The sequence below is a fragment of the Suncus etruscus genome, chromosome 3, assembly GCF_024139225.1.
Source record: "Suncus etruscus isolate mSunEtr1 chromosome 3, mSunEtr1.pri.cur, whole genome shotgun sequence".
Classification (NCBI taxonomy): Eukaryota; Metazoa; Chordata; class Mammalia; order Eulipotyphla; family Soricidae; genus Suncus; species Suncus etruscus.
Window position 1 is genome coordinate 170,751,953 of NC_064850.1, and position 26,455 is coordinate 170,778,407.

A 26,455-nucleotide genomic window follows, 5' to 3' on the forward strand; every position below is an offset into this window, starting at 1 on the left:
GGATTAATTATAAGCTACAGGAATAGTTGATGAAGGGTGTGTGGCAAAAACTTTGGGAAAAGCTATACAGAGGCTACATTATGCTTTAGTATTGTAATTAACCCAAGAAATACTATAATAGTTTCTATTATTGATTAGTGTTGGCCTCAAAATAATTCTCAACAAGTTTGAAGAAAAGCAAAATTATTTCTTGTTTTTTTTTTTTTTTTTTTTTTTTTTAGTATCTAAATAGTTCGAAAGTACATGAGATATGGTGATTCTTATGTGGACTTTGGACTAGACAAAATAGTCCTTATAGCAAGAATATTAAGTAGAATGGCCTGAAATTTGGTAGAGCCAATTCCAAAAGATGATAGAATACTTGAACGATGAGTTTGATTGGCTGCACAAGTTCACCAACACATGGAATATTTTTGTAATATTAAAGTCTTAATAATAAACTAGCTTATATAACATTTTACAACAAATCTAGTTTAGTGAGTTTTTCCCCCTTTTTTCTCATCCCTTTTTTTCCCTTTTCTCTATTTTTGATAGTCTGATCATATCAAACCAATATAGTGTCTATCATTTTGTAGTTAGAGGAATGAGATGTAGGGGATTATTTGAGAAGATAGTTTGATAACTGGAATCTTTGCTTTTAAAATTCTCTTTAAAATTAATAAAGCTATCAAAACTTATGGGAAGTATAACGGTAATGAGATACATTATAACTGGTAGACAGACTGATAGGCAAAACTCTGGATTTATAGCTTGCACAATGGCATATTGAATAACTGCTTGTGTATTTTTACTGATAAAATAGTTGAATTACATTATCTTTGGTAATGATAGGAATCATAATAATGTTCTTGTCATTGTATTTTAGCTATTACGATATGGACAGTTCAGAGATCATTGTGTTTATAACAGGCTACTTAAATACACCTTTCTTGGTTTCTGAATATATTTCTAAATAAATAGGCATTCTGGGTAAAACATGTTTAACTGAATTGTTTAGTAGACTTGAAATAATCATTTCCCACATAATTATATAATTTACTATTTTCAAAATGTAACAGTTTGCAGACCTTGTATGTAGTCTCAATGATTGTATATGATAAGGTATGTTTTGGGAGGTGAATATTATTAATGAACTCTTTTTATATAGTATCCTTTTCCTGTAGTGATAGTGAATTTTATTGCTGCAATTGCTTGGAAACTTAGACTAATTGTTGTTGGTTTACTGGTCCTACCCTAATCAATATTCATACCCCAGCCTAAGGTGTAATCTGGGGATCTGATATTGGATTATTTCCTACTTGGTATTCCTCTCCCACTCTAGGGTGTGACCTAATTCTTGTCAATAAAAGCAGGGTTCTAAGAATGGCAAGTGTTCATTCTTTGGTCTTTTTTTCATTGAGCTCCATTCCTTCTAAGGAGCAGAAAGTTTGGGTGGTTGAATTCCTTGCTTGAGTGCTGGATTTCCTGAACCCATTCTTAAACCTCTTCACTGTTTGGATTATTTCCTGAATCAACATTTGCTTCCAGAACTGCATCTCAGATCCTCAGATCCTGCATTCTAGATCCTTCTTTTGGAGCCCTAGGCTCCACTAACAAATTGTGGTTTGAATAGTACATGCCATGTAATATTAGACCAGATACAACAATTTAAGCATGTGAATCTATTGTACAAAATCATGTAACTTATATCCAACTAAATTTATATATACATATATATATATGAACCTGGATTAGTATAAATGTTTTTGTAATTTATCTAAAATATAAAAAAGTGATTGCAACATGGCAATATTATTCTTAAAAAACATGAATGCAATTTCTATATTTATGGTAATTTCCATATTTGCCGGCGTATAAGACGACCCCCTAATTTTGCAGTTAAAACATAGGTTTAGGCCTATATTCACTGTATCAGACAGAAGTTCCTGTGCTGCAACACAGTGTACCACAGTGAGCCAATCACAACAAGCAAAGGTTCAAAGGTTATACTATAATAGACTTCCTCTCTGACTCTGGCCCATCTGAGCAGGCTTTTGACAGTGTAGATTCGGGTCCAGAACATTGTCTCATTTGCATACATCAAAAGCCTGCTCGGATTGGCTGAGTCAGAGAGGCGGTCCGAACAGCCTTGCAATGATTGGTGCAGAACAGTGTCTAATTTGCATGCATCAAAAGCCTACTTGGATTGTCTGAGTCAGAGAGGCGGTCCGAGCAGCCTTGCAGTGAAGTTGGAAAATTCGTTTTGTGGCAATAGTCAGACAATTTTCATTTAGCGGCATATTGAACCATTTTTCGGGATATACTCCGCGTATAAGATGACCCCAATTTTCGGTTGACTTTTTTTTTGTTTCAAAAGTTGTCTTATATGCTGGAAAATACGGTATAAGAAACAAATACAGCTTCTGTTTTTATTTTTATGTTTTGTTTTAAGGCCATACCTGATAGTGCTCAAGAGTTATTCTGGTTTTGCACTCAGATCACTACCAGCAGTGCTAGGGGAGACCATATATGATGCTTGGTGTCAGGAATTGAACCTAGTTCAGCCACATCCAAGGCAACTGCCTACACACTTTCCCTAAAGCTAATTTTTTTTTTTTTTTGGTTTTGTCTTTCTTTTTTTCTTTTTTTTTTTTTTTTTTGGTTTTTCGGCCACACCTAGTGACGCTCAGCCGTTACTCCTGGCTATGTGCTCAGAAATCGCTCCTGGCTTGGGAGACCATATGGGATGTCGGGGGATCAAACCGCAGTCCTTCCTAGGCTGGTGTGTGCAAGACAGACAGACGCCTTACCTCTTGCCCCACTACTCCAGCCCCTAAAGCTAATGTTTTATTCTTTCTCTTTCTCTTGTTTTTTTGGGGCCATACCTGGTGGCACTCAGGAGTTTACTCCTGACTCTGTGCTCACAAATCACTCTTTTTTTTTAATGTTTTTATTTATTTAAACATCTTGATTACAAATATGATTGTGATTAGGTTTCAGTCATGTAAAGAACACCCCCCATCTCCAGTGCAACATTCCCACCACCAATATCCCAAATCTCCTTCCATCCCACCCACCCCCCACCTGTACTCTAGACAGGTTTTCCAGTTCCCTCATTCATTCTTCTTTTTTTAAATATATTTTTTAAGTAACATGATCATATTTGGGTTACAGTCATAACCAGAACACCCCCCTTTAGCAGTGTAACATTACCCCCTTCCCATCCCCTACCTGTATTCGAGACAGGCATTCTACTACAATTGTTTTTAAGTTCAGTAAGTTGTATTTTTTTCCTTAAAGGAAAAAGTAAAAAAAAAAAAAAGTAAAGGTGTGATAGTAGCAAGAGCCGTTGTTTGCATAGGTCCAGAAAAATGGGGGAAATGGAAAAAAATCCTTGACCTGATTACTAAAAAAGGCCTCAGCTCAGTTTATTGGCATAAGATAGACTCTGGGTTCTAGGCAAACCAGTTCGTCCAACTCCAGTCATGCTCAAGGTCCTGGTGAAACTTTTTCACACTTTAGCTGTTGTTGGTATCAGATTCTTCAGCATACCATTAAATGTGGAGCGATCTGCCCTGCATGCAGACTGTTGCTGAGTCGTCTGGGTGTTGGGAGCACTCTTTGGAGTAAGTCACTGCCAAAGCAGTGGTAGGTCTTCCCTGGTAGAGGCTTGGATCCTGGTAATGTTAAAGGCAATTGTGGTTATTTCCATAGATGGTATCCATTGTTCAGGTGTGTATGAGTGATGCCCATTCTTCTGAGGCTTGAGCCAAATCATTATGCCAGTGTTAAGGGTAAAAGGCCTAATTACATTACCAAATTTGTGTCCCCATCTCTATTAGATAAGAACTTGTTTGCATATGTATTATTTCCCCATTTTAATGTGCCTATGCAAAAGAGAAGCAATGCCACAAGATATTGTTGATGCATCTGGGGGCTGACGAATAAAGTCCAACATTCCCCGTAACTTGGTACAAACATGAAATCTATACAGAGATATTCTTCTACCAGTATTGCTTATAAAACAGATCTCAAAGGGGGGAAATCAAACAATCAAATAACAAATCCAGTGGGCAAAATTGTCGCTATATGAGGATATTCGAAAAGAGTTATAGATGTTAAGGGAATACATCTGAGATATACTAAGGAGATACAAGTGACCCTTTTATGTTTTAGAAATAGTCAAGAGGGAGGGGGTGTTTCCAAGACACCACTTTGGTCCGTGATTGGACAAACGAAGAGAGCATGGAGCTACTTCCTCCACTTGTTGCCTGCTGAAGCTTCCGACTCCCTGGGAGACTTTTGCTTCCTAATTGCTGGAAGTTGAGAGCTCAGCAGTCCCCTCCCAGCCCCTTGCGTGAACAAGGAAACCTGGGGTCTCTTTTAAATTGCACCTCACTGGAACCCACTTGCTGGGACCCTGAGCAGGTGTGCAGGAATAACCCTGGGATGGGGAGGAAGGAGAGGGAAGGCTGTGGGAGGCAACCGAGGCTGCATCTTCACCTTATCTTGGCCAAAAAGCCTATAGCATGAAACCTTGCCGTGACGCATTGCCTGCTGAAGCTTCAGACTCCACCCAAGAATTTCTGTGAAAGACATGTAATCCACCTTGGCCAAAACAAAAAATCATTAGTACAGAAAATGGTTAAATATGTGGTAACAAGAGATGGGACTGAGAGAGTAAAGGAATAGAAGGAGCACATGGACAATGTTCAGAAAGTGACTAGCAGATGAAACACAATGCTATCCATGTATTTTTTATATTCGCGGTTTCGCAATGAACAGGTTTAATAAGGAAACTTCCCTGATAAGTACAAATGCCAGAACCTATTGTGACCCGTGTCCGGCACCCCCTTCCTAGGGCTGGTTAAAGCAGCCTTTGGCGTGGCGGAGGGCTGCCAGACGCCATGCTGGCAGGACCTCCTGGCTTGGCTCCCAGGAAGGAAGAGGTCCTTCCGGAGCCTGAAGGCCTGGAGGTCAGAGGCCCCTCCCCCACAAATCACTCTTAGTAGACTCCATAGGGGATGCCGGGGATCAAGCCAGGTCAGTCGTGTGCAAAGCAAATGCCCTACCCGCTGTGCAATCCTGCCTGCTCACAAAACTTCTGTTTTTTAAAGGTCTAAATTTTAGAGAAAGGAGAACAGTGTTAAAAAACAATGTTAAAGGAGAAATGTGTTACTTAGGAAGAAAATAATAAATTCTAGCTATAAAGTTTGCATTGAGCAGAAGAATCTCAATTTCTATTTTTTTCTTCAGATGTTTTACAAATGACAATAATAAACAAAAAGTATGACAGCTACTAACCTTATTCTAGGCTATGAAATTTTTCAGTGACTCATTGATATTATCAAAGATATCTCTTAGCTTATGTTTTGGTATAAGTAATATATATAAAATTTTTATAATCATCCTTTATTTGATGTGATCTGTATTGCCATTTTTATATTTTGGCATATGTCATAAAGACAGGTTGGGGAATTGCTTGTAAATTTATTCTTAGTCATCATGGTAGTATCATTCACTTGAGTTTGCTCACTGTTGTCTTAAGACTGTCAGAACTTTTATATTGTCATAAAGTCAGTGGTAGCAAGCAGACTAAGTTACCTTTTCAAGTGTAAGATTGAGCCCTGAAGGATACTCATTTATATTCTGTAAATTTGTTGTGTCTTTATGGTATAGTTTTGCCTAAAAAAGTAGAAAGTAACAGACTTTTAAGATGAGCTCAATCTCTAAGAAATGTAACAATGAGATTTTTGCAAATGCATTCTTCTTAAGTAAGATTTATAAATAAAGTTTCAAGGTAAAGTGTGGAAGATTTGTATCAAGACTTTTTTTCGGAGAGATAGCACAGTGGCGTTTGCCTTGCAAGCAGCCGATCCAGGACCAAGGGTGGTTGGTTCGAATCCCGGTGTCCCATATGGTCCCCCGTGCCTGCCAGGAGCTGTTTCTGAGCAGACAGCCAGAGATAACCCCTGAGCAACGCCAGGTGTGGCCCAAAAACCAAAAAAAAAAAGACTTTTTTTTTTGGTTTTTGGGCCACACCCAGTGAAGCTCAGGGGTTACTCCTGGCTCTGCGCTCAGAAATCACTCCTGGTTTGGAGAACCATATGGCATGCCAGGGAATAAACCAGGGCTCATCCTAGGTCAGCCGCATGAAAGACAAATGCCCTACCACTTGCTCCACCGCTGCAGCCCATTTATTAAGACTTTATTAATCAGGAATATAGAAAAACTTTCTTGGGATTAAATACATAAGTATGTGTGCAAACTTTCCAACACACATACATCTTCCTTTTTAATTTTAGTGCAAATGAATTCTTTTTATTTTTGGCTTAAATTTTATTTTAATTTTTAATATTTTTATTGATGAAAGTGCATCACATAGTTGACATAACTGATCAAAATACAATTGTTTCAGGAAGACCAAAAGCAACATGATTTAAAAAAATAGAAAATTGAAAGAAAAACTAAAGAGATGGTAGAGAAAGGAAGGAAAAGTGGCAAATACATTTTTGAAAATTATTGAATCACCAATGAACTCATTAAAGCACTAGCAGAAAGTTTAGTGAGCTCTGTTGTTTGCAAAATATGCCCAGCAAAATATGGGGGAAACGGAAGGGAGAAGCCTTGGTCTAAATACAAGGAGAACTTACCCCTGAAATTTTTTGGCATAAGACTGACTCAGGGCTCCAGGCATACTAGGTTGTCCAACCCGAGTCCTTCTCTGTGGTCCTGGTAAAAATTTTTTGCAGGTTTGCTGTTGTTGGTGTCAGGTTTCTGTAGTTAAAGATTCTGGTTTCTGTGATGTTGAGTGTCCTCTAGTTCAAATGAATTTTTTTTAATTTTTTATTTTTAATTATGAGAACAAAGATGTAAAGAAAGAGGACAAGGTAAAGTTACAGTAGAAGGACAATCACCCATAACATAATTCTCAGAAGAAGTCCCTTTGCTGATATCTTAACTTTGAACTTTCAGACAAAGAACATTAAGATAAATAAAACAGAATCCATGTACAATTACTTTGTCCCTCAGGTCCCCAGATTGTAACACATTATAATATTTCTTAACAGCACACAAGGCAATCTAAAGCCATAAAACTTACATAACTCCTTAAACATTAGAGGCATAGTATTTTTTACATTTCCATGTACATGCATATTAGCTTTAGTTAACCTCAAATTTTAAGTGGGTTTTTTTTTTTTAAGGATTAGAGTCAAAGGAGCACAGTAAAAACGGTGTTAAAGTGGCAATTGTTGTTTGTATAGGCCCACCAAAATATGAAGGACATGGAAAGTCGTAACCTTGGCCTAAATACAAAGAGACCCTACCCCTGAAGTTTCCTGGCATAAGACCAACTCTAGGCTCCAGGCAAGTTAGATCGTCCAATCCAAGACATTGTCTGTAGTGCCAACACTTATTTTTCACAAAGTCTCTGTTGTTGGTATCATGTTTCTGTATCAAAGATCCTGGAATCTGCATATCCTACATTGAAGTCAGAATGTGGAGTGTCCTCTCGTTTCACCTCACAATTAAAGGGCAATGCAGGGAGCCCTGCCCTGTAAACAGGTCGTTGTTGTTGTCAAATCTTCTCAGTGCCAAGGGAAGTCTCTTTTGATCAGGTCGATGTCTGAGCAGTGGTAGGGTCTTTCGTGGTAAAGGATTGCTTCCAGGTGATGTTATAGGCAAATCTGCATGCTTCATGGATGGCTTCCCTGGTTCAGGGGTGAATGGAAAATGCCCTTTCTTCTAAGGCCTGTGCCAGGTCGTTATGTCAATGTTCAGGGTATAAGGTCCCTTTGCACTACAAGATTTGTATGTTCCAATCTCTATTAGATAGGATTTTATTTGTATGTATAGTATTTTCCCATTTTAATGTGCCTATGCAAAAAAGGAGCAATGCCAAGTGGCATTGTTGGCGCATATGGGGGCCATAAGAACAAGTCCAACAATCCCCATGACATGGTTCAATCATAAGCATTAAACTGGGGGACTATTTCACCAAAATTTCTTGTTGAACAGCTCATAAAGAGAAGATAAAAAGTGGTTAGAATCGTCACTGTATAAGAGAACATTTAGTAAGACTTATAGCTGTCAGAGAAAAAACACAAAATATTTGAAAGAAATATGTGTCCATTTTATGTCTCTTCAAGCAGTTTGGGGTTGTTACACACAATGCACAGCTTTGGTCTGTGATTAGGATTGTGCAGTACTGAAGTTAAAAAGAGTAACGTGGGTTAGTGATGTTTGTGGGGGTCAGAGAGTTAAGGAGTAAAAATGAGTTTTATAGGGGTGTGGGAAAGGGTAGAATACAAAATGGACATTCTGGATACGCAAAACATAACATAAGGATAAGGAATACTCTTAATACATGCATATGTAGACTGGTCAGAAATTGCCAGTGACAAACTTAGTGCAACCGAGCAAATCTCAGTACACCCCAAGTTAGGACCCACCATTTCTGGCCGCCTGGGCTGGAACCCCAGAAGGCCTGGAGGCTGGGGGCAGAAGAGGGGAAGGCTCCCAGCGCACCCAAGTTAGGGAGAAGGCCTTCCACATGGGGTCTCCCCAAACCCCATGCCGGCTAGAGCTAGCCTCCAGCTCAAGAGAGGATCAATAGAGAGCCAGAAGCCAGGATCTGCCCGCCCTACACCCTGTGCCCTTCCCACCCTAGAGCTGGGGGAAGGGCGGGGATAGCTTGGGACCCCATCCAGGAGGGACCCCCCCGACACCCATCTTGTCTGGCCGCCTGGGCTGCCACCCCAGAAAGCCTGGAGGCTGTGGGCAGAAGAGGGGAAGGCTGGGGGCCTATCAAGGCTCCCAGCGCACCCAAGTTAGGGAGAAGGCCTTCCACATGGGGTCTCCCCAAACCCCATGCCAGCTAGAGCTAGCCTCCAGCTCAAGAGAGCTCAAATGAATTCTTAATATGTAACTACATTTTTTAATATTAACTATATTTTGTATATTACTATATAGTTTATATTTGACTTGATAATGATTGGATTAATAAGATATTAGTAAACATGAGTGAACCTGTTTGCATCATACAAATATATTAACTGGCCAAGAAGGTCTTTTTTTTTCAGTAAGTATTTACTAGCTTACCTCAGTTCTAATCTAGGTTCAAGGAAGTGTTAAAGTTGAATTATGTTCATTTACTTGAGAAAACTAAGGGAACAAGATATGAGGTAGTTGAATAAACTCAGACCTGTGTAATAATGCTGGAGAAATGGTATTGTATACTATAATATTAGTCATTTTTATTGACCTGTACATTTTTGTCCATTTTTCAAGAGAAATTTTGAACAATCATTTTAGTTCCATAAATCTGAAAGTTTTCTTTCAGAAAATTAGTGACACTATTTTTTGTAAAATTGGAATATTTTGCGTGTGCGTGTGTTTTATTGAGTCCTGCTTTTGTGCTAAATGTTTTATAAAATTATTCGAGCTTATTTAAATGATTCTGTAATATTATTTATGAAGATTACATCATTTTATATTGTATATAATTCCATTCAATAATCTTTAACAGATATTTCATGTGTTTTCGATCCATAACTGTTATAAAACTATTCTCTAAATTTTCTTTTGATTTCAAAATTCCTTTTGAGTTGTTTTAGAAGGCATACTGTATTTACTTATTTACAAGTGTTCATGCAGTCACAAAATATATATGGAGGCCTACATCAGTGGTAGAGTGTGGGAAAACATCTTTAGTTCATTAACAGTTGTACATTTATTTGTTTTCATAGCTAAATAGTGAACTTCATAATGAATAAATTCTGTCATACCTTTCATAGTATTTATATTTGGACATGATTTTGATATTACTTGTTAAATATATATTGCTGTCTTTTGTAAAGATAAAGTAGACATTCACATATGAAATAAGCTATCCAAAGAAAATTTGTAAAGCAGAAATCATTTGTTTTGAGTTTCTCTGTGTGTGTGTGTATATCTATTTGTGTTCTCCTTTTATCCCCTACTTAATCAGACTTAAAATATATTACTTTTAAGTCTGTTCTCTTTCTTTCCACCTAAGATTCGAATGTAGTGTCTCTTATAAAGAAATTTCTACATAATGGTGAAGCTCAAGGAAGCATATTCTTCTCACTAGGGTGCCAATTCTGAGGAGGAGAAGATCCAGGGATTAATAAACATCTCTTTTTAACAAACACAGAGTTTTAAAGAACTCACATAAAGTTATTATGCTGAGTTCAGGAGACAAATCTGCTCTTCACCTTGAAGAGAGCTTTATTTAATTAAAATATTTGAAATGTTCAATTTTTCAAAATGAGCATGTCATCTCTCTCTTCCTTGGAGATTTCATCTTATTAGGCTAATTCCTTCTTCAAGTGCCTGCTTAAATGTTCTTTGCCTAGAGGGCCTTAAGGCTCTTCCCCTTTCCTCTTTCTACAGTATGCTTAAACTTTTTTTTTTACTATTTTTATTTGTAAACAATGTGTGAATAACTCGTATCTTTCTACCTTTAAACTTGCTCTGTAAGGGCTGAGAAAAGGATTTCTTTAGTTCTTTCTATGCTTATTTCCAGAGCTGGGAAAGTGATGGAAGTACATAATTAAAAAAAGCAATTCAGTAAAATGCTATTTATGTTGAGAATATATAAATACCACGGTAAAGTGACTGTAGGATGAATAATTTGTTCACCCCCTCCAAAATTTTTTATTTTCTTCCTTCAACTCCCGTTTCCTCCCCAATGACTTCACCCCTGTTACTCTATGCACTTAAGAAAACCAGAATATATATACACATTTGTTTTCCTTTACATCACCCTCCTATGTGGAAAACTTTCCAATAGGTATAAATATTAACTCAAGAAATAAATGAAAGTTTCTATCATATATTCATCATTCTAGCTACTAAAAAAAAAAGCCCATAGTCAAGTAACATAGACATGGATGTGGATCAATGATACTCTGAATTGTTTTGATTATGGAAGTTTATTCCAGCCATTTTTGCTTTGAATTTCATTTTTCCTTGCTGTTCTTACTCTATGTACTAGTAGCATTGGATACCTGCTAATCTGAGACATTTTCCTTAATATATTTTTGACCTCCATTAAATCTGATAATGCATGACTAGTACTTTAAAACACTTCCTGGGCATTTTTTTTTAAAGATTATCTTTATTTAAACACTGTGATTATTTTCATGATTGAGTTTTAGTCTTCCATTGTAGAACACCCTTCACCAGTGTTCCTTTACCATAACATACATTCATAAGTGATCGCAGGAAAATAGATTGGTAGTTAACATTTCTATTGTTATTGACACATTCAAAATAAATTAAGAAATAGAATAAACTTAAAAATATTTTAATTGCATAGTTTTCTAGGACCCTAATAATAATAAAGTGCACAGTGTTGGCTTTGCTGGCAACTGATTGAGGTTCAATCCTTGGTACCATATCTGGTCTTTAATTACAGTCAGGATTTATTCCTAAATGCATGGCCAGGAGTAACCCTAGCATTGCTTCTGGGAATAGCACAAATACCAAACAACAACAATAATGACAACAGATAAAATAATCCTTGCATTCATGCAAAAATAAATCACTATTCTGGGTAGGGTTTATGAAGAATTAAAATAACATTTTCCTTATTCTCTCTCAAATGAGGATAGCTTAAAGATGGAATCTTTAGTCATAAAATTTTCCCCATATTTACATATATTGTCATATTGCAGATGATTATACTATAAGGAATCTATTGATTTTTCCTGACACCAACTAGTCTGCCTTGCTTTTATGAAATAATTCTTTTCTCTTCTTTTACTTTATAAATGTATTCTTTTCTGAGCACTCAGGCTGTATAGCTGTCTTGAATGTGAGTTTTCCACTCTCCAACCTGCTGACTTATTGCTAATAAAGATCTTTCTCTATCAGCCTCCTATCTATGAATTTATTGTACTCCTAGAGCAGCATTGAAACTAAACTGTTGCAATTCTATTCTGATCTAATACTCGACTTCAGTTTAACTTCTTAAGCTTTTTAAAGCGTATTTCATTTGGCACCTTTTTTTATTTTTTTATTTTTTAAAATTATTTATTTAAACATCTTGATTACAAATATGATTGTGATTAGGTTTCAATCATGTAAAGAACACCCCCCATCTCCAGTGCAACATTCCCAACAATATCCCAAATCTCCTTCCATCCCACCCCCCCACCTGTACTCTAGACAGCTTTTCCAGTTCCCTCATTCATTCTTTTTTATTTTTAAATATAATTTTTAAGTAACATGATCATATTTGGGTTACAGTCATAACCAAAACACTCCCCTTCAGCAGTGTAACATTACCGCCTTCCCCCTTCCCATCCCTCGCCTGTATTCAAGACAGGCATTCTACTACAATTGTTTTTAAGTTCAGTAAGTTGTATTTTTTTTCCTTAAAGAATAAAAGTAAAAAAAAGTAAAGGTGTGATAGTAGCAAGAGCCGTTGTTTGCATAGGTCCAGAAAAATGGGGGAAATGGAAAAAAATCCTTGACCTGATTACTGAAAAAGGCCTCACCTCAGTTTATTGGCATAAGATAGACTCTGGGTTCCAGGCAAACCAGTCCGTCCACCTCCAGTCATGCTCAAGGTCCTGGTGAAACTTTTTCACACTTTAGCTGTTGTTGGTATCAGATTCTTATATTTAAAGACTCTGGATTCTGTACATTTCTTTCATCGATGTCAGGCTGATGTGGAGCATCCTCTAGTTTCAGCATACCATTAAATGTGGAGCGATCTGCCCTGCATGCAGACTGTTGCTGAGTCGTCTGGGTGTTGGGAGCACTCTTTGGAGTAAGTCACTGCCAAAGCAGTGGTAGGTCTTCCCTGGTAAAGGCTTGGATTCTGGTAATGTTAAAGACAATTGTGGTTGTTTCCATAGATGGTATCCATTGTTCAGGTGTGTATGAGTGATGTCCATTCTTCTGAGGCTTGAGCCAAATCATTATGCCAGTGTTAAGGGTAAAAGGCCTAATTACATTACCAAATTTGTGTCCCCATCTCTATTAGATAAGAACTTGTTTGCATATGTATTATTTCCCCATTTTAATGTGCCTATGCAAAAGAGAAGCAATGCCACAAGATATTGTTGATGCATCTGGGGGCTGACGAATAAAGTCCAACATTCCCCGTAACTTGGTACAAACATGAAATCTATACAGCGATACTCTTCTACCAGTATTGCTTATAAAACAGATCTCAAAGGGGGGAAATCAAACAATCAAATAACAAATCCAGTGGGCAAAATTGTCGCTATATGAGGATATTCGAAAAGAGTTATAGATGTTAAGGGAATACATCTGAGATATACTAAGGAGATACTCGTGACCCTTTTATGTTTTAGAAATAGTCCAGAGGGAGGGGGGTATTTCCAAGACACCACTTTGGTCTGTGATTGGAAAAACCAAGAGAGCATGGAGCCATGTCCTCCACTTGTTGCCTGCTGAAGCTTCCGACTCCCTGGGAGGCTTTTGCTTCCTAATTGCTGGAAGTTGAGAGCTCAGCAGTCCCCTCCCAGCCCCTTGCATGAACAAGGAAACCTGGGGTCTCTTTTAAATTGCACCTCACTGGAACCCACTTGCTGGGACCCTGAGCAGGTGTGCAGGAATAACCCTGGGATGGGGAGGAAGGAGAGAGAAGGCTGTGGGGGGCGACCGAGGCTGCATCTTCACCTTATCTTGGCCAAAAAGCCTATAGCATGAAACCTTGCCGTGACGCATTGCCTGCTGAAGCTTCAGACTCCACCCAAGAATTACTGTGAAAGACATGTAATCCACCTTGGCCAAAACAAAAAATCATTAGTACAGAAAATGGTTAAATGTGTGGTAACAAGAGATGGGAGTGAGAAAGTAAAGGAATAAAAGGAGCACATAGACAATGTTCAGAAAGTGACTAGCAGATGAAACACAATGATATCCATATATTTCTTATATTCGCGGTTTCGCAATGGACAGGTTTAATAAGGAAACTTCCCTGATAAGTACAAATGCCAGAACCTATTGTGACCCATGCCCCGCACCCCCTTCCTAGGCTTGGTTAAAGCAGCCTTTGGCATGGCGGAGGGCTGCCAGACGCCATGCTGGCAGGACCTCCCAGCTCAGCTCCTAGGAAGGAAAGTGGTTCTTCCCGAGCCTGAAGGCCGGGAGGTCGGAGCCCCCTCCCCCAGATCCTCCCTTTGGAGATGGGAGGGAAATGGGGCAAGCCTAGGAACACCCATACACTCCTCCAAAGGACCCACCTTCCTGGTTTGCCCTGCCATGTGGCCAGGCAAAGCCCTGGAAGTACTGAAAGAAGGAGGTAGGGGGGTGCTGGGGTAACCCATGTCCTGCACCCTCTTCCTAGGCCTGGTTCAAGCAGCCTTTGGCATGGTGGAGGGCTGCCAAACGTCTGGGCATGTTTTTTGATTCTTTTATTTAAGTAGAATTTAATTTTTACTATCCCCCCTACCCTCTTAAAATAGAGTTTTAAATCCCTTGCTGCTTAATTCTTGAAGAAAATAGAACTCTATGCCATCTTTCTGTGGCAATGGTAGACTTTTCCCCTGAACTCTGCATAACTCAATGTGAATTCTTTAGAACATTACGTTTCCTTTTTTTTTTTATTGTGGGCAAAGTAAATTACAAATCTTTCACAGTAATATTTAAGGCACATAGTAATAATGAATGAGGGGCATTCCCTCCACCAGTGTTGTCCTCCCTACACTCCTGTTCCCAGCATACATCCCACTTTCACCTCCTCTACCCCCAGTGATAGTGCAACTGTTCTCCCCTTGTACAGCTTGATGTAGACTGGGTATCATTTCTGTTGTTGTTCAGTTTGTATTTGGTAGTCTGGTCATTTTCTATTTCCACCAAATGGACATACGACTGTATGGTCTTGTTACCATCCATTTTTCTCTCTCCAATTATGATTCTGATCAAGGTGATTCCAGTAATGTGGCTCTATTGGAGATATAAGAAGGGATATGGGAGGAGTCTATCTAGGTGCTGTAAGTATCCCTTTGAAGAAGAAATGGGAAAGAAGAAAGAAGAAAGTAACAAAACAAAATGAGTCAAGACAAAAATAAAACAAAACAAAAAAACCAATAAGGGAATAACAAAAAAGTACAAAAAGGATAAAGGAAAAAAGAGTAAACTAAAAACCAAAACCATCAGCTACGAAGAAACAAACCAAAAAAGAAAAAAAAAGATAAAGGAAAAAACCAGACCAGCAACTTCTTAAAAAAGGGTTCTCTCAGGCGGGGGTCAGGTGGGGAGGAGGGAGACTTGGGACATTGGTGATGGGAATGTTGCACTGGTGATGGGTGGTGTTCTTTACATGACTGAAACCCAAACACAATCATGTATGTAATCAAGGTGTTTAAAAAAAAAAGGGTTCTCTCTTTCTTTCTTTCTTTCTTTCTTTCTTTCTTTCTTTCTTTCTTTCTTTCTTTCTTTCTTTCTTTCTTTCTTTCTTTCTTTCTTTCTTTCTTTCTTTCTTTCTTTCTTTCTTTCTTTTTTTCTTTCTTTCTTTCTCTCTCGCTCTTTCTTCCTCCCTTCCTCCCCCTCCCTCCCTCCCTCTCTTTCTCTCTTTTTCTTTCTCCCTTCCTTCCTTCCTTCCTTCCTTCCTTCCTTCCTTCCTTCCTTCCTTCCTTCCTTCCTTCCTTCCTTCCTTCCTTCCTTCCTTCCTTCCTTCCTTCCTTCCTTTTGGCATAGGCACAGTAAACATTAGGGAAATTAGAACAGGAATTCCCTTGGCCTAAGAGATGCATGGTTTCTCTGCCCTTGAATCATACTGCCATGGGAACAACTACAGGCTCCATACTCTTTTACACATCCCAAGGTGTGGGTGATGACATCCCGCCTCTGTAGCTGTAGATCTTGCTATTTGCGTAGGTCATAGGGCAAAGGCTAGGAGAGAGGGTTTTTATTTTATTTTTTATGGTTCTAGGATTTCTGTTATAATCAGTCTTCTGTGATTAGTGGACTTGGTTTTTGCTCAGATTCTAGGTCAGAGCATAGGCTATAGTCTTTCAGCATGGTTCCAGATGTTCTGCTCAGTTACAGTTGTCAAAGTCAGACGTCTGGGATTAAAGATCTTGGTTTTTGTATGAATCTGAAGCTAAGGTGTAGTCTGGGAACTTCCTCATTGGTCCCTTGCTAGGTTCTTTCCAGTCCATGTTTGTCAAGGTCAGTCTTCTGTAAAGAGCAATTTTGGATTTTGCTTAGTAGGGCTAAGGATAACATATCTCCCAATGTATCATACCGCTAGATGGTAAGATAGCACAGCCCTCTCTTAGCTCAAGTTGTTGCTGTTTCCTCGTGTCAGGATGCCATGGTAAAACTGGTGCAAGTTGGTGCCAGCGTGGCGTTTGAAATTTCCCTGGGTGGAATCTGTTCCTGGTGCTGTTGCTGGGACCTGTGTCAGTTCCATGTCTGGGATCTGAGGTTCTGGGTTGGATGGTCACTTTCCGATCATATGGAATCCAAGTTGGGTCCAGGTGACATATATTCAGAGTGGGAGGCGAGCCTGTATTATAAAAAGTTTGGGTTCTTATCCCTAGTAGATAAGAGCTTGTTTCTGTGCATAACATTTCCCTTTATTTAGAGTGCCTAAGCAAAAGGGCATGGTGACAAATTATATTGCTGGTGGATTTGGAGGTGAGAATGATAGTCTGCACAGTCCCTGTGCCCTGGTTTGACCTGGGCTTTTATCCCAGGCAAGACTTCTCTTGTAGGTTTTCATACCACTCAAAACCAAAATTTAGGTGAGTTGGAGAGACAAAGACAAAAAGAAAAATAAGATAGGTAGGTAGGTAGATAGATAGATAGATAGATAGATAGATAGATAGATAGATAGATAGATAGATAGATAGATAGATAGATAATAGAAGAAATAGATAAAATTGCATTTAAAAAAGGTGTTCAGGGGCCGGCGCAATGGCGCTAGAGGTAAGGTGTCTGCCTTGCCAGCGCTAGCCTAAGATGGCCCACAGTTTGATCCCCCTGCGTCCCATATGGTCCCCCAAGCCAGGAGCGACTTCTGAGCACATAGCCAGGAGTAACCTCTGAGCATCACCAGGTGTGGCCCAAAAACCATAAAAGAAAGGTGTTCAAATACATGCTGTTTATGAAGCTAATTTACTTTTGGGGATAAGCAGACTAGGAGGTATTATGGAGGTATTAAACACATAAAGGAAATATAGGCTTCTCTATTGAGTTTTTTGAGGTATTCTTTTGGAGGGTGAAATCCAGGTTGGTTTTCCATCGCACATTGAGTCTTGTTGGGTTCGTGAAGTTATTTGTAGCCATGAGGGAAGTGTCCTTAAGCTGGGATTCTTCTGGGACTGACTCAGTAGCATTCTATAGTCCATGATTAGGAGGATAAGAAGAAGGGCCATCAAGTAGCAGGTGTGTTGATTGTAGTTTCTTGCTGAGGCATGTGATGTGGGGCTGGGAGGGTGTCCTTCTGGTTTGGGAGCTTGGTGGTGGTTTATTGGAGCAGGAGGTTGGCCTTAGTACCTAATTGGTCAGTAACTAAGGTGAAGAGGGTTAAATAAGGAAGGGTGATGGGTCAGGATTAGGGGTTGAGAAAATAGAGGGATTTCTGAAGGAGGAGGGGTACTATATAAGAGGGGCTATATACAGTTTGGGCATGGTTTGTTTACATTTTAGGGTTGGCAAGCAGAGAGGAGTTCACTGTCTACAAACTCATGCCCACATAAAGACAGACATTGCCATATTTTCCGGTGTATAAGACGACTTTTGAAACAAAAAAGGTCAACCGAAAATCGGAGGTCGTCTTATACAACAAGAATATCCCGAAAAATGTTTCAATATGCCGCTAAACAAAACAAAACAAAAAATCAGGCTGCAGAGTTTCCAAATCTCTTTTTTGGGGGCTCCCAAACAGGACTCAGGAGATCTGGGGGTCACTTGTGGCAAAACCCAGCTAACCGTGTTGGTGGTTCAGTGCTAGGGTCCGAGGATGGGGTGTTGTTTGGTTCATGTAGTGGTGGAGATTAACTGAAGCCACCAGGGAATTGCCAGAAAAGGTGCCTATGATAAGGGACCAATCACTGCAAGGCTGCTCGGACCGCCTCTCTAACCCAGCCAATCCAAGCAGGCTTTTTATGCTTGCAAATGAGACAATGTTCTGGACCCGAATCTACACTGTCAAAAGCCTGCTCAGATTCGCTAGAGTCAGAGAGGAAGTCTATTACAGTATAACCTTTGAACCTTTGCTTGTTGTGATTGGCTCACTGTGGTACATACAGTTGCAGCACAGGAACATTCTGTCTGATATAGCGAATATAGGCCTAAACCTATGTTTTAACTGCAAAATTAGGGGGTTGTCTTATACGCCGAAAAATACAGTAGTTTTCTATTCTTAGGTTTTTGTTGGAGGCCTGACCCTCATAGACTGGGTCTGAGTTTTTGAGATATGATTGAGGTAAGAAAAGATAAATAATTGGTTAGGATTTGGCTTAGGATAGAAAGGGGGGTGGGGGAAAAGATTAGAGAGAAGAGAAAGGAAGAATAAGTAAATACAGTAAAAAAACAAGTTAAAGAGAATTGGGTTAGTGCGTCGGTATTGGTGTGTTTTTCTCTTTCAAGGCTCTTTGTCCCTGATGGGGACCTAGAATCTTCACTGAGTTTTACAAGTAAAAAGAAGTATGATTTGAAGATCTGAAAAAGTTAAGCCAAAATATTAAGACGGGGACCGGAGCAATGAATTGAGTCTTTGCTATTGCACCATTAAAGTTATTGTCATAACCAATGTCGTGATTTTTTCTCTGTTATAGTCTAAATGGTAAAGTTTCACATTTTGCACTAAGTATACAATACACTTGTAGTTAATTTTTGTCCCAACCCGCAGGACACTTACAATGTGGGCACTTTTGTGTGTGTGTGTGTGTGTGTGTGTGTGTGTGTGTGTGTGTTTGTGTGACATAAAACAAAGACACAGAGACAGAGAAAATGTGAGAAGAGTTCGTCCTTTATTGGAAGAAATTCAGCTTATCTACATTTCTAAAAGGCAGAATTCTGCAAGTAGGCAATGGAATACAGATACATGAGCAAGCAGAAATGCTTACATAAGGGGACCCATCACGGGTAGACAGAAATTTACAGATAATGGGAACTTCAGATAATGTTAGACTCAGTTTCCCAGGGTTACAAAATTGTGTTCTCATTGTCTTTATTCAAACCTTAAATGGTAAACATATAAACTTACTTCACAAGGCTCCCTGCAAAATTTTATAAGAGGTATAAGGTTTTTGTGAATGTATTTTTCACATATTTTAGCACCAACTGTTGAAAAGACTTTTTCAAAAATTGCTCTGTTGGGCTTCCTCATCTCCTTTGTCACAGCCAGTATTCTGTATTATGTGGACTTCTAGATTCTATTCCTTTGATCAGTTATCAGTTTCTTCATTGCTTTCATACAAGTGTTGGGGGGGGGGATTATTGCTTTATAATAAGTCTTGAAATTGGGTTGTGCCAGTCTTCCACTTTTATTCTTTTCTTTAAATACCGTATGAGTATTCTGCATCTTTGGCTTTTTCTTATAAACTTTAGAAAGAGGCTGTTGATATTTAAAAAAAAACTTGCAAAAACCTAATTAGGAATGTACTGATTAATAGGTCAAGTTTGGACAGGGAAGGTGGTTTAATCTTGGACAGGGAGGGTGGTTTAATCTCACCTGTTGGTAGTGAACAGAGGCTATTCTTGGCTCTGTGCTCAGAATTAAGCACTGATGATGCTCAGAGATTATATTGGTACCCAGGATTGGTATCTATTAAGATACCATGATTGCTAGCCAAGCACCTTAATCTCTATAGTATCTCTCTGACCCTAAAAGTTGACATATTAAGAACATTAAACTTCTTATTTATGAACAGAGTATCCATTTTTTTACTGATTTGATTTTGGTCATCTGAGTTTATGGTTTTTCTTATATAGATGTTATCTATTAGATTTAAGTCAATTTGACTTGGGAATGCTAGTCTATATACTTTAAAGAAATATTAATCAGTGGTCCTCAAACTATGGCCTGCGGGCCACATATTGTATTTGTTCCCATTTTGTTTCTGCAGTTCAAAATAAGATATAATTGTTTATAGTTTTTGTTTTTACTATAGTCTGGCCCTCCAATGGTCTGAGAGACAGTGAACTGGTCCCCTGTTTAAAAAGTTGGAGGATCACTGCTTTAAGTCCTACTCATTTTAACTTTGGCATATTAAGAAAGTAGTAGGAGCCGACGGGGGGTCGGGGAGGGAGGCTGCGGGGGAGGAAAAAAAAAAAGAAAGTAGTAATCTTTTTTTATATTAATCCTACTACTTTGCTAATTAGTTCCAAGAGAGTTTTATTTTATATATATATATATATATATTTATATTTTCTACTTAGATGATCATACCATCTGTAAACAGACAGTTTTTGTTTCCCAATCTGTGTATCTTTTATTTTCTGTTAATTTTTCTTTTTGCTCTTATATTAATTTGTACCTTAAGTATAATAGAAAATAATGTTAACTGTTACCATTTATATTCCTCCTTTCTGTAAGGCCTGTGTTCATTTTTTTTCTTTGTGTTTGTTTTGTAGCTCACCAAAGCTCACCGCCAGGGACACATGGTGAAAGTAGATTGGCTGGACAGATTGACATTTAGAGAAATTGAAATGATAAATGAGGTGGGTTGATCCTTTTATACTTCCAAGTAATTTCTCTACATTTCTAAATTGAGAGTTTTCTTGGGAAGAACTATTTATTTCTAGGTATCTCACAAATTTGGAATTGAAACCTGAGTTGTAGGTATTATAAGGTATATTACTACTATGGAAATCTTTTTTTCCTTACAATATTTTGTGGAACCATAAAGTACATAGTGGATTATGTAAGTGTACTAAGTATTGTAATTGAAGCCTGTATATACATGATCACCCCAGTTTTAGACTGTCTCTCTGACCATATGGCTGCTAATGTGCATTTAAGTAAGTAGTGGATAAATCTATCAACACAGTTTTGCCTCTTTACTTCAGTTAACTTAAATTATCTTTTGCAAGTCCTATTCACAAGTAAAATTTTGCTAGTCTTATATACTATGCATAGAGCTCCATATCTATAATTAAATTATATAGTTCAAACAATATTTCTTGATTTTGTTTTGATTTTGTGTTTTTCATTATGCAGTGAATTCCTCCTAAATGTTATAACATTAAAAATAAATATATATTTACATTAAAATACCAGAGGTCCGTCCTTCCTTCCTTCCCTCCCTCCCCTCCCTCCTCTCCTTCCCTTCCTTCCTTCCCTCCTTCCTTCCTTCCTTCCTCCCTTCCTTCCTTCCTTCCCTCCTTCCTTCCTCCCTTCCTTCCTTCCTTCCTTCCTTCCTTCCTTCCTTCCTTCCTTCCTTCCTTCCTTCCTTCCTTCCTTCCTCCCTTCCTTCCTCCCTTCCTCCGTCCCCTCCCTCCTCCCCTTCCCTCTCCCTCCCTCCTTCCTTCTTACCTCCCTCCCTTCCTTCCTTCTTACCTCCCTCCCTCCCTCCCTCTTTCCCTCTTTCCCTTCCTCCCACCCTCCTTCCTTCTTCTTCCTTCCTTTTTGGATTCTGGGTCACACCCGGCAGTGCTTAGGGTTGCTTACGCTCAGAAATCAATCCTGGCAGGCTTAAACGACCATATGGGATGCCAGGATTTGAACCACCGTCCTTCTGCATGCAAGGCAAACGCCCTATCTCCATGCTATCTCTCCACCACCCCCCTTTTTCCCAGTGGTTTTTTTCTAATATTCTGAAACTACAGAGCAAAATAGTTCTTAATCACATTTGTATCAGGCTTACATTACACTGACTGTAACAGGGCACAGCTGACATTATATTCTCTTAAGTTTTTTCCTTTTTATTCTCTGAAGTGTGGAAAGAGAGAGAAACTAATTTTACAGTGGATACTTTAATAAATTCTAGAATTGTTCATATTTAAGAGGATTAGTCTTATTCAGCCACATATGTATTCAATATGAACACTAGGCATCTTTAAGTTATACTATATTCTGTGCCTACAAGTTTGATTTTTAAAACAATCATAGTTACAATTATAAACAGCTTATCGAAATGTATATATTTTTATTCTTTAATGTAGGTACACAGGATATAGAAAATGTAATCTTAGCAATTACTTTGCTCAGCTTTTCTCACTTGATTAGAGCAGACAGAAAAAAAAAAGCACAAATAAATACATGATCTTCTTTATGAAGAAGAGTGATCTTCTGCATAAACTGGAATTTTCAGTGATTGTTTAGATATTTATGATTATGTATGTGCCAATTTTAAGCCATTTAAAGAACAGCTTTGGGTCAAGTCTAATCAGCCTTTTGGACTTATTTTGATAGTGAATTAATTGGCTTTTTTGTTGTTGTTTTGTTTCTTTGTTTGGGGGCCACACATGGCAGCACTTGGGTTACTCCTGGCTCAGCACTCAAAAATTGCTCTTGGCAGGCTCGGAGGACCATATATATGGGTAGCTGGGGATTGAACCCAGGTTGGCCCCATGCAAGGCAAATGCCTGACCTTCTGTGTTATTATCCCCAACTCACCCCCAGAATAGGCTTTTTAAATGCCAGATTACAGAAGTGAGATTGGAAGAAGTAGCTATCCCTCAGTATACTTAAATTATATTAATTAAAATTTACAAATGATTCCAGTTTTCATAAGACCATATAAATTGTGAAAACCTTAGTAGAGGTTATGTATTCCTAGACTCACATTATTTTATTTTAATTATTTTAATTATCCTTAATTATGTACTTCTATGTTTTTCATTTATAGTCATTCCTTTATTTTATTTATTTTTTTAAAATTTTTTATTGATTGATTGGTTTTTGGGCCACACCTAGAGGTGCTCAGGTGTCACTCCTGGCTCTGCACTCAAATTGCCCCTGGCAGGTTGGGGGACAATACGGGATGCCGGGAATCGAACCAGGTCCATTCCACTTTGGCCACATGTAAGGCAAACTTTCTACCTCTGTGCTATCTCTCTGGCCCCCCTGTAGTCATTCCTTTAGAGTAATTAATGTGTTTAGGATAAACTGTCCTTTTCTTAAACTTGTGAAAATATGTAGGCTGGGATGTAGCTCAGCAGTGAAAGTATATGCTTTTTATGTTTGAAGTCCTGAGTTTGATCTGTAGCACTCCCTTTAAATTGTTAGTACAAAACATACTTTCCTTTTTAATTTATAATAGTTCCATATTTTCCTTTTTAATTTATAAAGTTCCAGTTGTATACAAAGTTCTTTAAGATTTTATAGAATTAATTCCTTACTACTGAATAAACAAGCATGTGATTAAATTTGAGGAGGGAGTTCTGGGTGAGTGGTAGATACTAGTTAAACAGTTCTGCATATAATTGAAGAGAGTAAGCCATAAAATAGTGCATTTATATTAAAGAAATAAAGTTAGTTTAAAATTGTATTTCATAGTCATACTGATTCTTTCAAAAGAGCATGTGAAAGAGGGTAGTTTTTCATATAACTCTTTTTTTTCCAACAGAGTGAAAAATGAAGTTCAAATTTCATGTACCTGATGGTTGAGTTTCGATGTGTCAAATGTGATGATAAAGAATATGGTATTGTTTATTATGAAAAGGTATTAGCATTGGAACTGTTTATGGTCTCTAAAGTAGAGGAGAGGTAAAACATTAAAAAATTACTGTTTTGCCTGCTGACATGAATTATTTGATTGCAGGATAGCAGTCGACAGCTGTCAGCAGCAGCTGTTTATGCATATACAAATCAAATCATATAGCTACAACAAGATTACAGGAAGCCGATCATTCATGTAATGCAGTTCTCAGTTGCAGCATTCAGAAAAATCTTAAGAGATTAGGAACTTTTTGATTAATTGTTCTATAAATTGACAAGTAAGACAATAAAACAATAGCTTGATTAGGGGTCTGGTTATAGATGTATTTTCATATTTATATACATGCAGTGTGTTAGAAATGTACCGTGTGTACTCGAGTAGAAGCCCTGAACTCAGCTTTTACTCGGGTCATATAGGTTATTTGATTTGGTGCACGGGCACCAAATCCAATGCATGTACTCTCCAGTCATCTTCTGCCATCTGCTGGAGGGGGCTGTGCTGAGCTCAAGAGGTAGACAGCTGAACTGAACTGGATGCCACTGAACTATTTAATCCACAATATTCAATGGCACATTTAATAAGTGAAAAACCCATTTAAGGCAGTAAAGTCATGTAAACAAATGCTTATAAATCCTGAATCCTTATAATCAGGGGTTTTGGAGTATAAGGATTCAGGATTTTTAACCATTTATTTACAGTGTTTTACTGTCTTAAATGGTTTGTTCACTTTATTAAAGTTGCCATTGAATACTCTGGGTTAATGTGATATGTGAATGGTATACAGTATATCAAACAATCAAGTATTATAAATGTAATCACGTATTTATTTACTGTTTGCTCAATTATTGTAATTGTTTGGGAATATATTTTTACACTTTTTTGTTGTTGTTGTTTTTGGGGCCACACCCATTTGATGCTCAGGGGTTACTACTGGCTAAGCACTCAGAAATTGCCCCTGGCTTGGGGGGACCATATGGGATGCCGGGGGATCGAATTCAGTCCTTCCTTGGCTAGTGCTTGCAAGGCAGACACCTTACCTCTAGCGCCACCTCAACGGCCCCGGGAATATATTTTTAATTTTGAAATTTACCAGAGTCTGCTGCATTTTCCACCTCAACTTATACTCGAGTCACTAAGTTTTCCCAGGTTTTTAGGGTAAAACTAGGATGTCAGCTTATACTTGAATATCATACGGTATATGTGATCCTCACGTGCATATGCCTAAAAAATATTTCATTAATGTGCACCTGTTTATGCTGCCTACTGATGATTAAGAAAGCCATGTTACCATTTGGCTGAATGACAGCCAGTATTCGCTCTGATGCTCTGATTTGCTTTTTACTGCCAAGTAGTAAGTGTTTGATAAATACATAGCTGCTTTAAAAATATTTGTCCATTAATACTTGAAACTTTTTTGCTAAAATACTACAGAAGGAGTTAACTGCCTATTCCAAAATGATGGAAAGTAGCACGTACCTTCTGTCATGACAAAAATTGACAAATGTTTTAATCATGAGGATAGACTTATGCTAGGTAGCACTAGTAGAATAAAACGTCTTTTAGGATATTACTGATACATGGACTTTTTATATGTTGATTAGAGAAAGAAAAACTCTTTGTTTTGTTCGGGGCTGTGCCCAGCAGTGATACTCCTGGCTCTGTGGCTGGGGTCTCTGTGGCAGTACTCAGGGGACCACTGAGGAATTTAAACTGCAGAGGGGATCACTGTCAGGGATTTAAACTGCATATGAAGCACTTTTAAATTAAACGTACACTTTAGTGATACTTGTTAAAACTGTCACAGGTGCGTTTTCAAAAATCTGTATACTTTTAATGGTTTTCCTTTAGTAAAAGGCCAGTGACAGTTAATGGTTCAGCTTTTTATTTTATTAAATGGATGCTTTCTGAAGGGAAAAAAAACAAAAGGAAGACAGACTACTTGACATGATTTGTTAAATAACTGTGTGAGGAAAAACTTGTGTAGAAAAATAAACTTGCTTTATTAGAAATGTTTCTTGATAATATTTTACATTTGGTACAACACATAATTTTATTGGAAGAAACATTTGTTGCCCATATGGGGTTTATATTGAGAAAACATGCTAATGGATAAAGGGATACTTTTGAATATTGACTCTGAAGGATCTTGTGAAAGACACTTGGATAATAGATGACATAATAATGGAATAGAAATTAGAAGAATTGAAAGTATTTTTGAAAAGGTTCTTGACCCCTTTCTACTGCTTCTTGAAAATTGCCCATAAATTAATGCCTCTCTAACTACCTTGTCATATTTCCACTTAGTGTAAAGATTGCTGGGCCAGTGTATTGAATCTAATGGAAATAGACTTCTTGTCACCTGTCTCTGGTGACAGATAGGCTTAGTGAAGATTACTTGTCAGAGTTGGGCTGATAAGTGTGTTTTCTGGTGTTGTGACTGAGAAGCAGCCTGTTAAATGTTGGCTGTGGGAAATTGTGGTTTACTGTAAGACTCAATTATTGAACTAAAGTTAAGTCACAGTACTTGCCTTCCTTGTCTTCCTTGATTTTGTCTAAAATAGCTAAAATTGAAAATTTCTAGCATTTAAACAAGAAAAAATTGATGCCAGGTGTCTTATTATGGCATCTTGACTAAATAGTTTAACATTTTCCAATATGCATACCCTAATATTTATGATTCTGAAATACCTTTGTTGCCTGAATTGGATAAAAATAGAAGTTAACATGTATCAAAAATGGTATTATCAACAATATGACAGCTTTGTTTTAGGAACTGATTGTTGTTACTGAAGTTTGTATATATTTAATACTTCTCTCTGAAATGACTGCTAAGTTTCTAGCTGGTATAAATTTGA

At 38.0% G+C, this 26,455-nt stretch overlaps 1 protein-coding gene across 1 annotated transcript in view; it reads left to right on the forward strand.

The window, feature by feature from the left end:
- LOC126004512 (phosphatidylinositol 3-kinase catalytic subunit type 3-like) overlaps nt 1-26,455 on the forward strand; it is a 180,572-nt gene that overhangs the window by 33,455 nt on the left and 120,662 nt on the right. Inside the window, 2 exon segments of the mRNA XM_049770921.1 lie at nt 20,572-20,658; nt 23,508-23,603. Of these exon segments, the coding sequence (XP_049626878.1) occupies nt 20,572-20,658; nt 23,508-23,603 (183 nt within the window).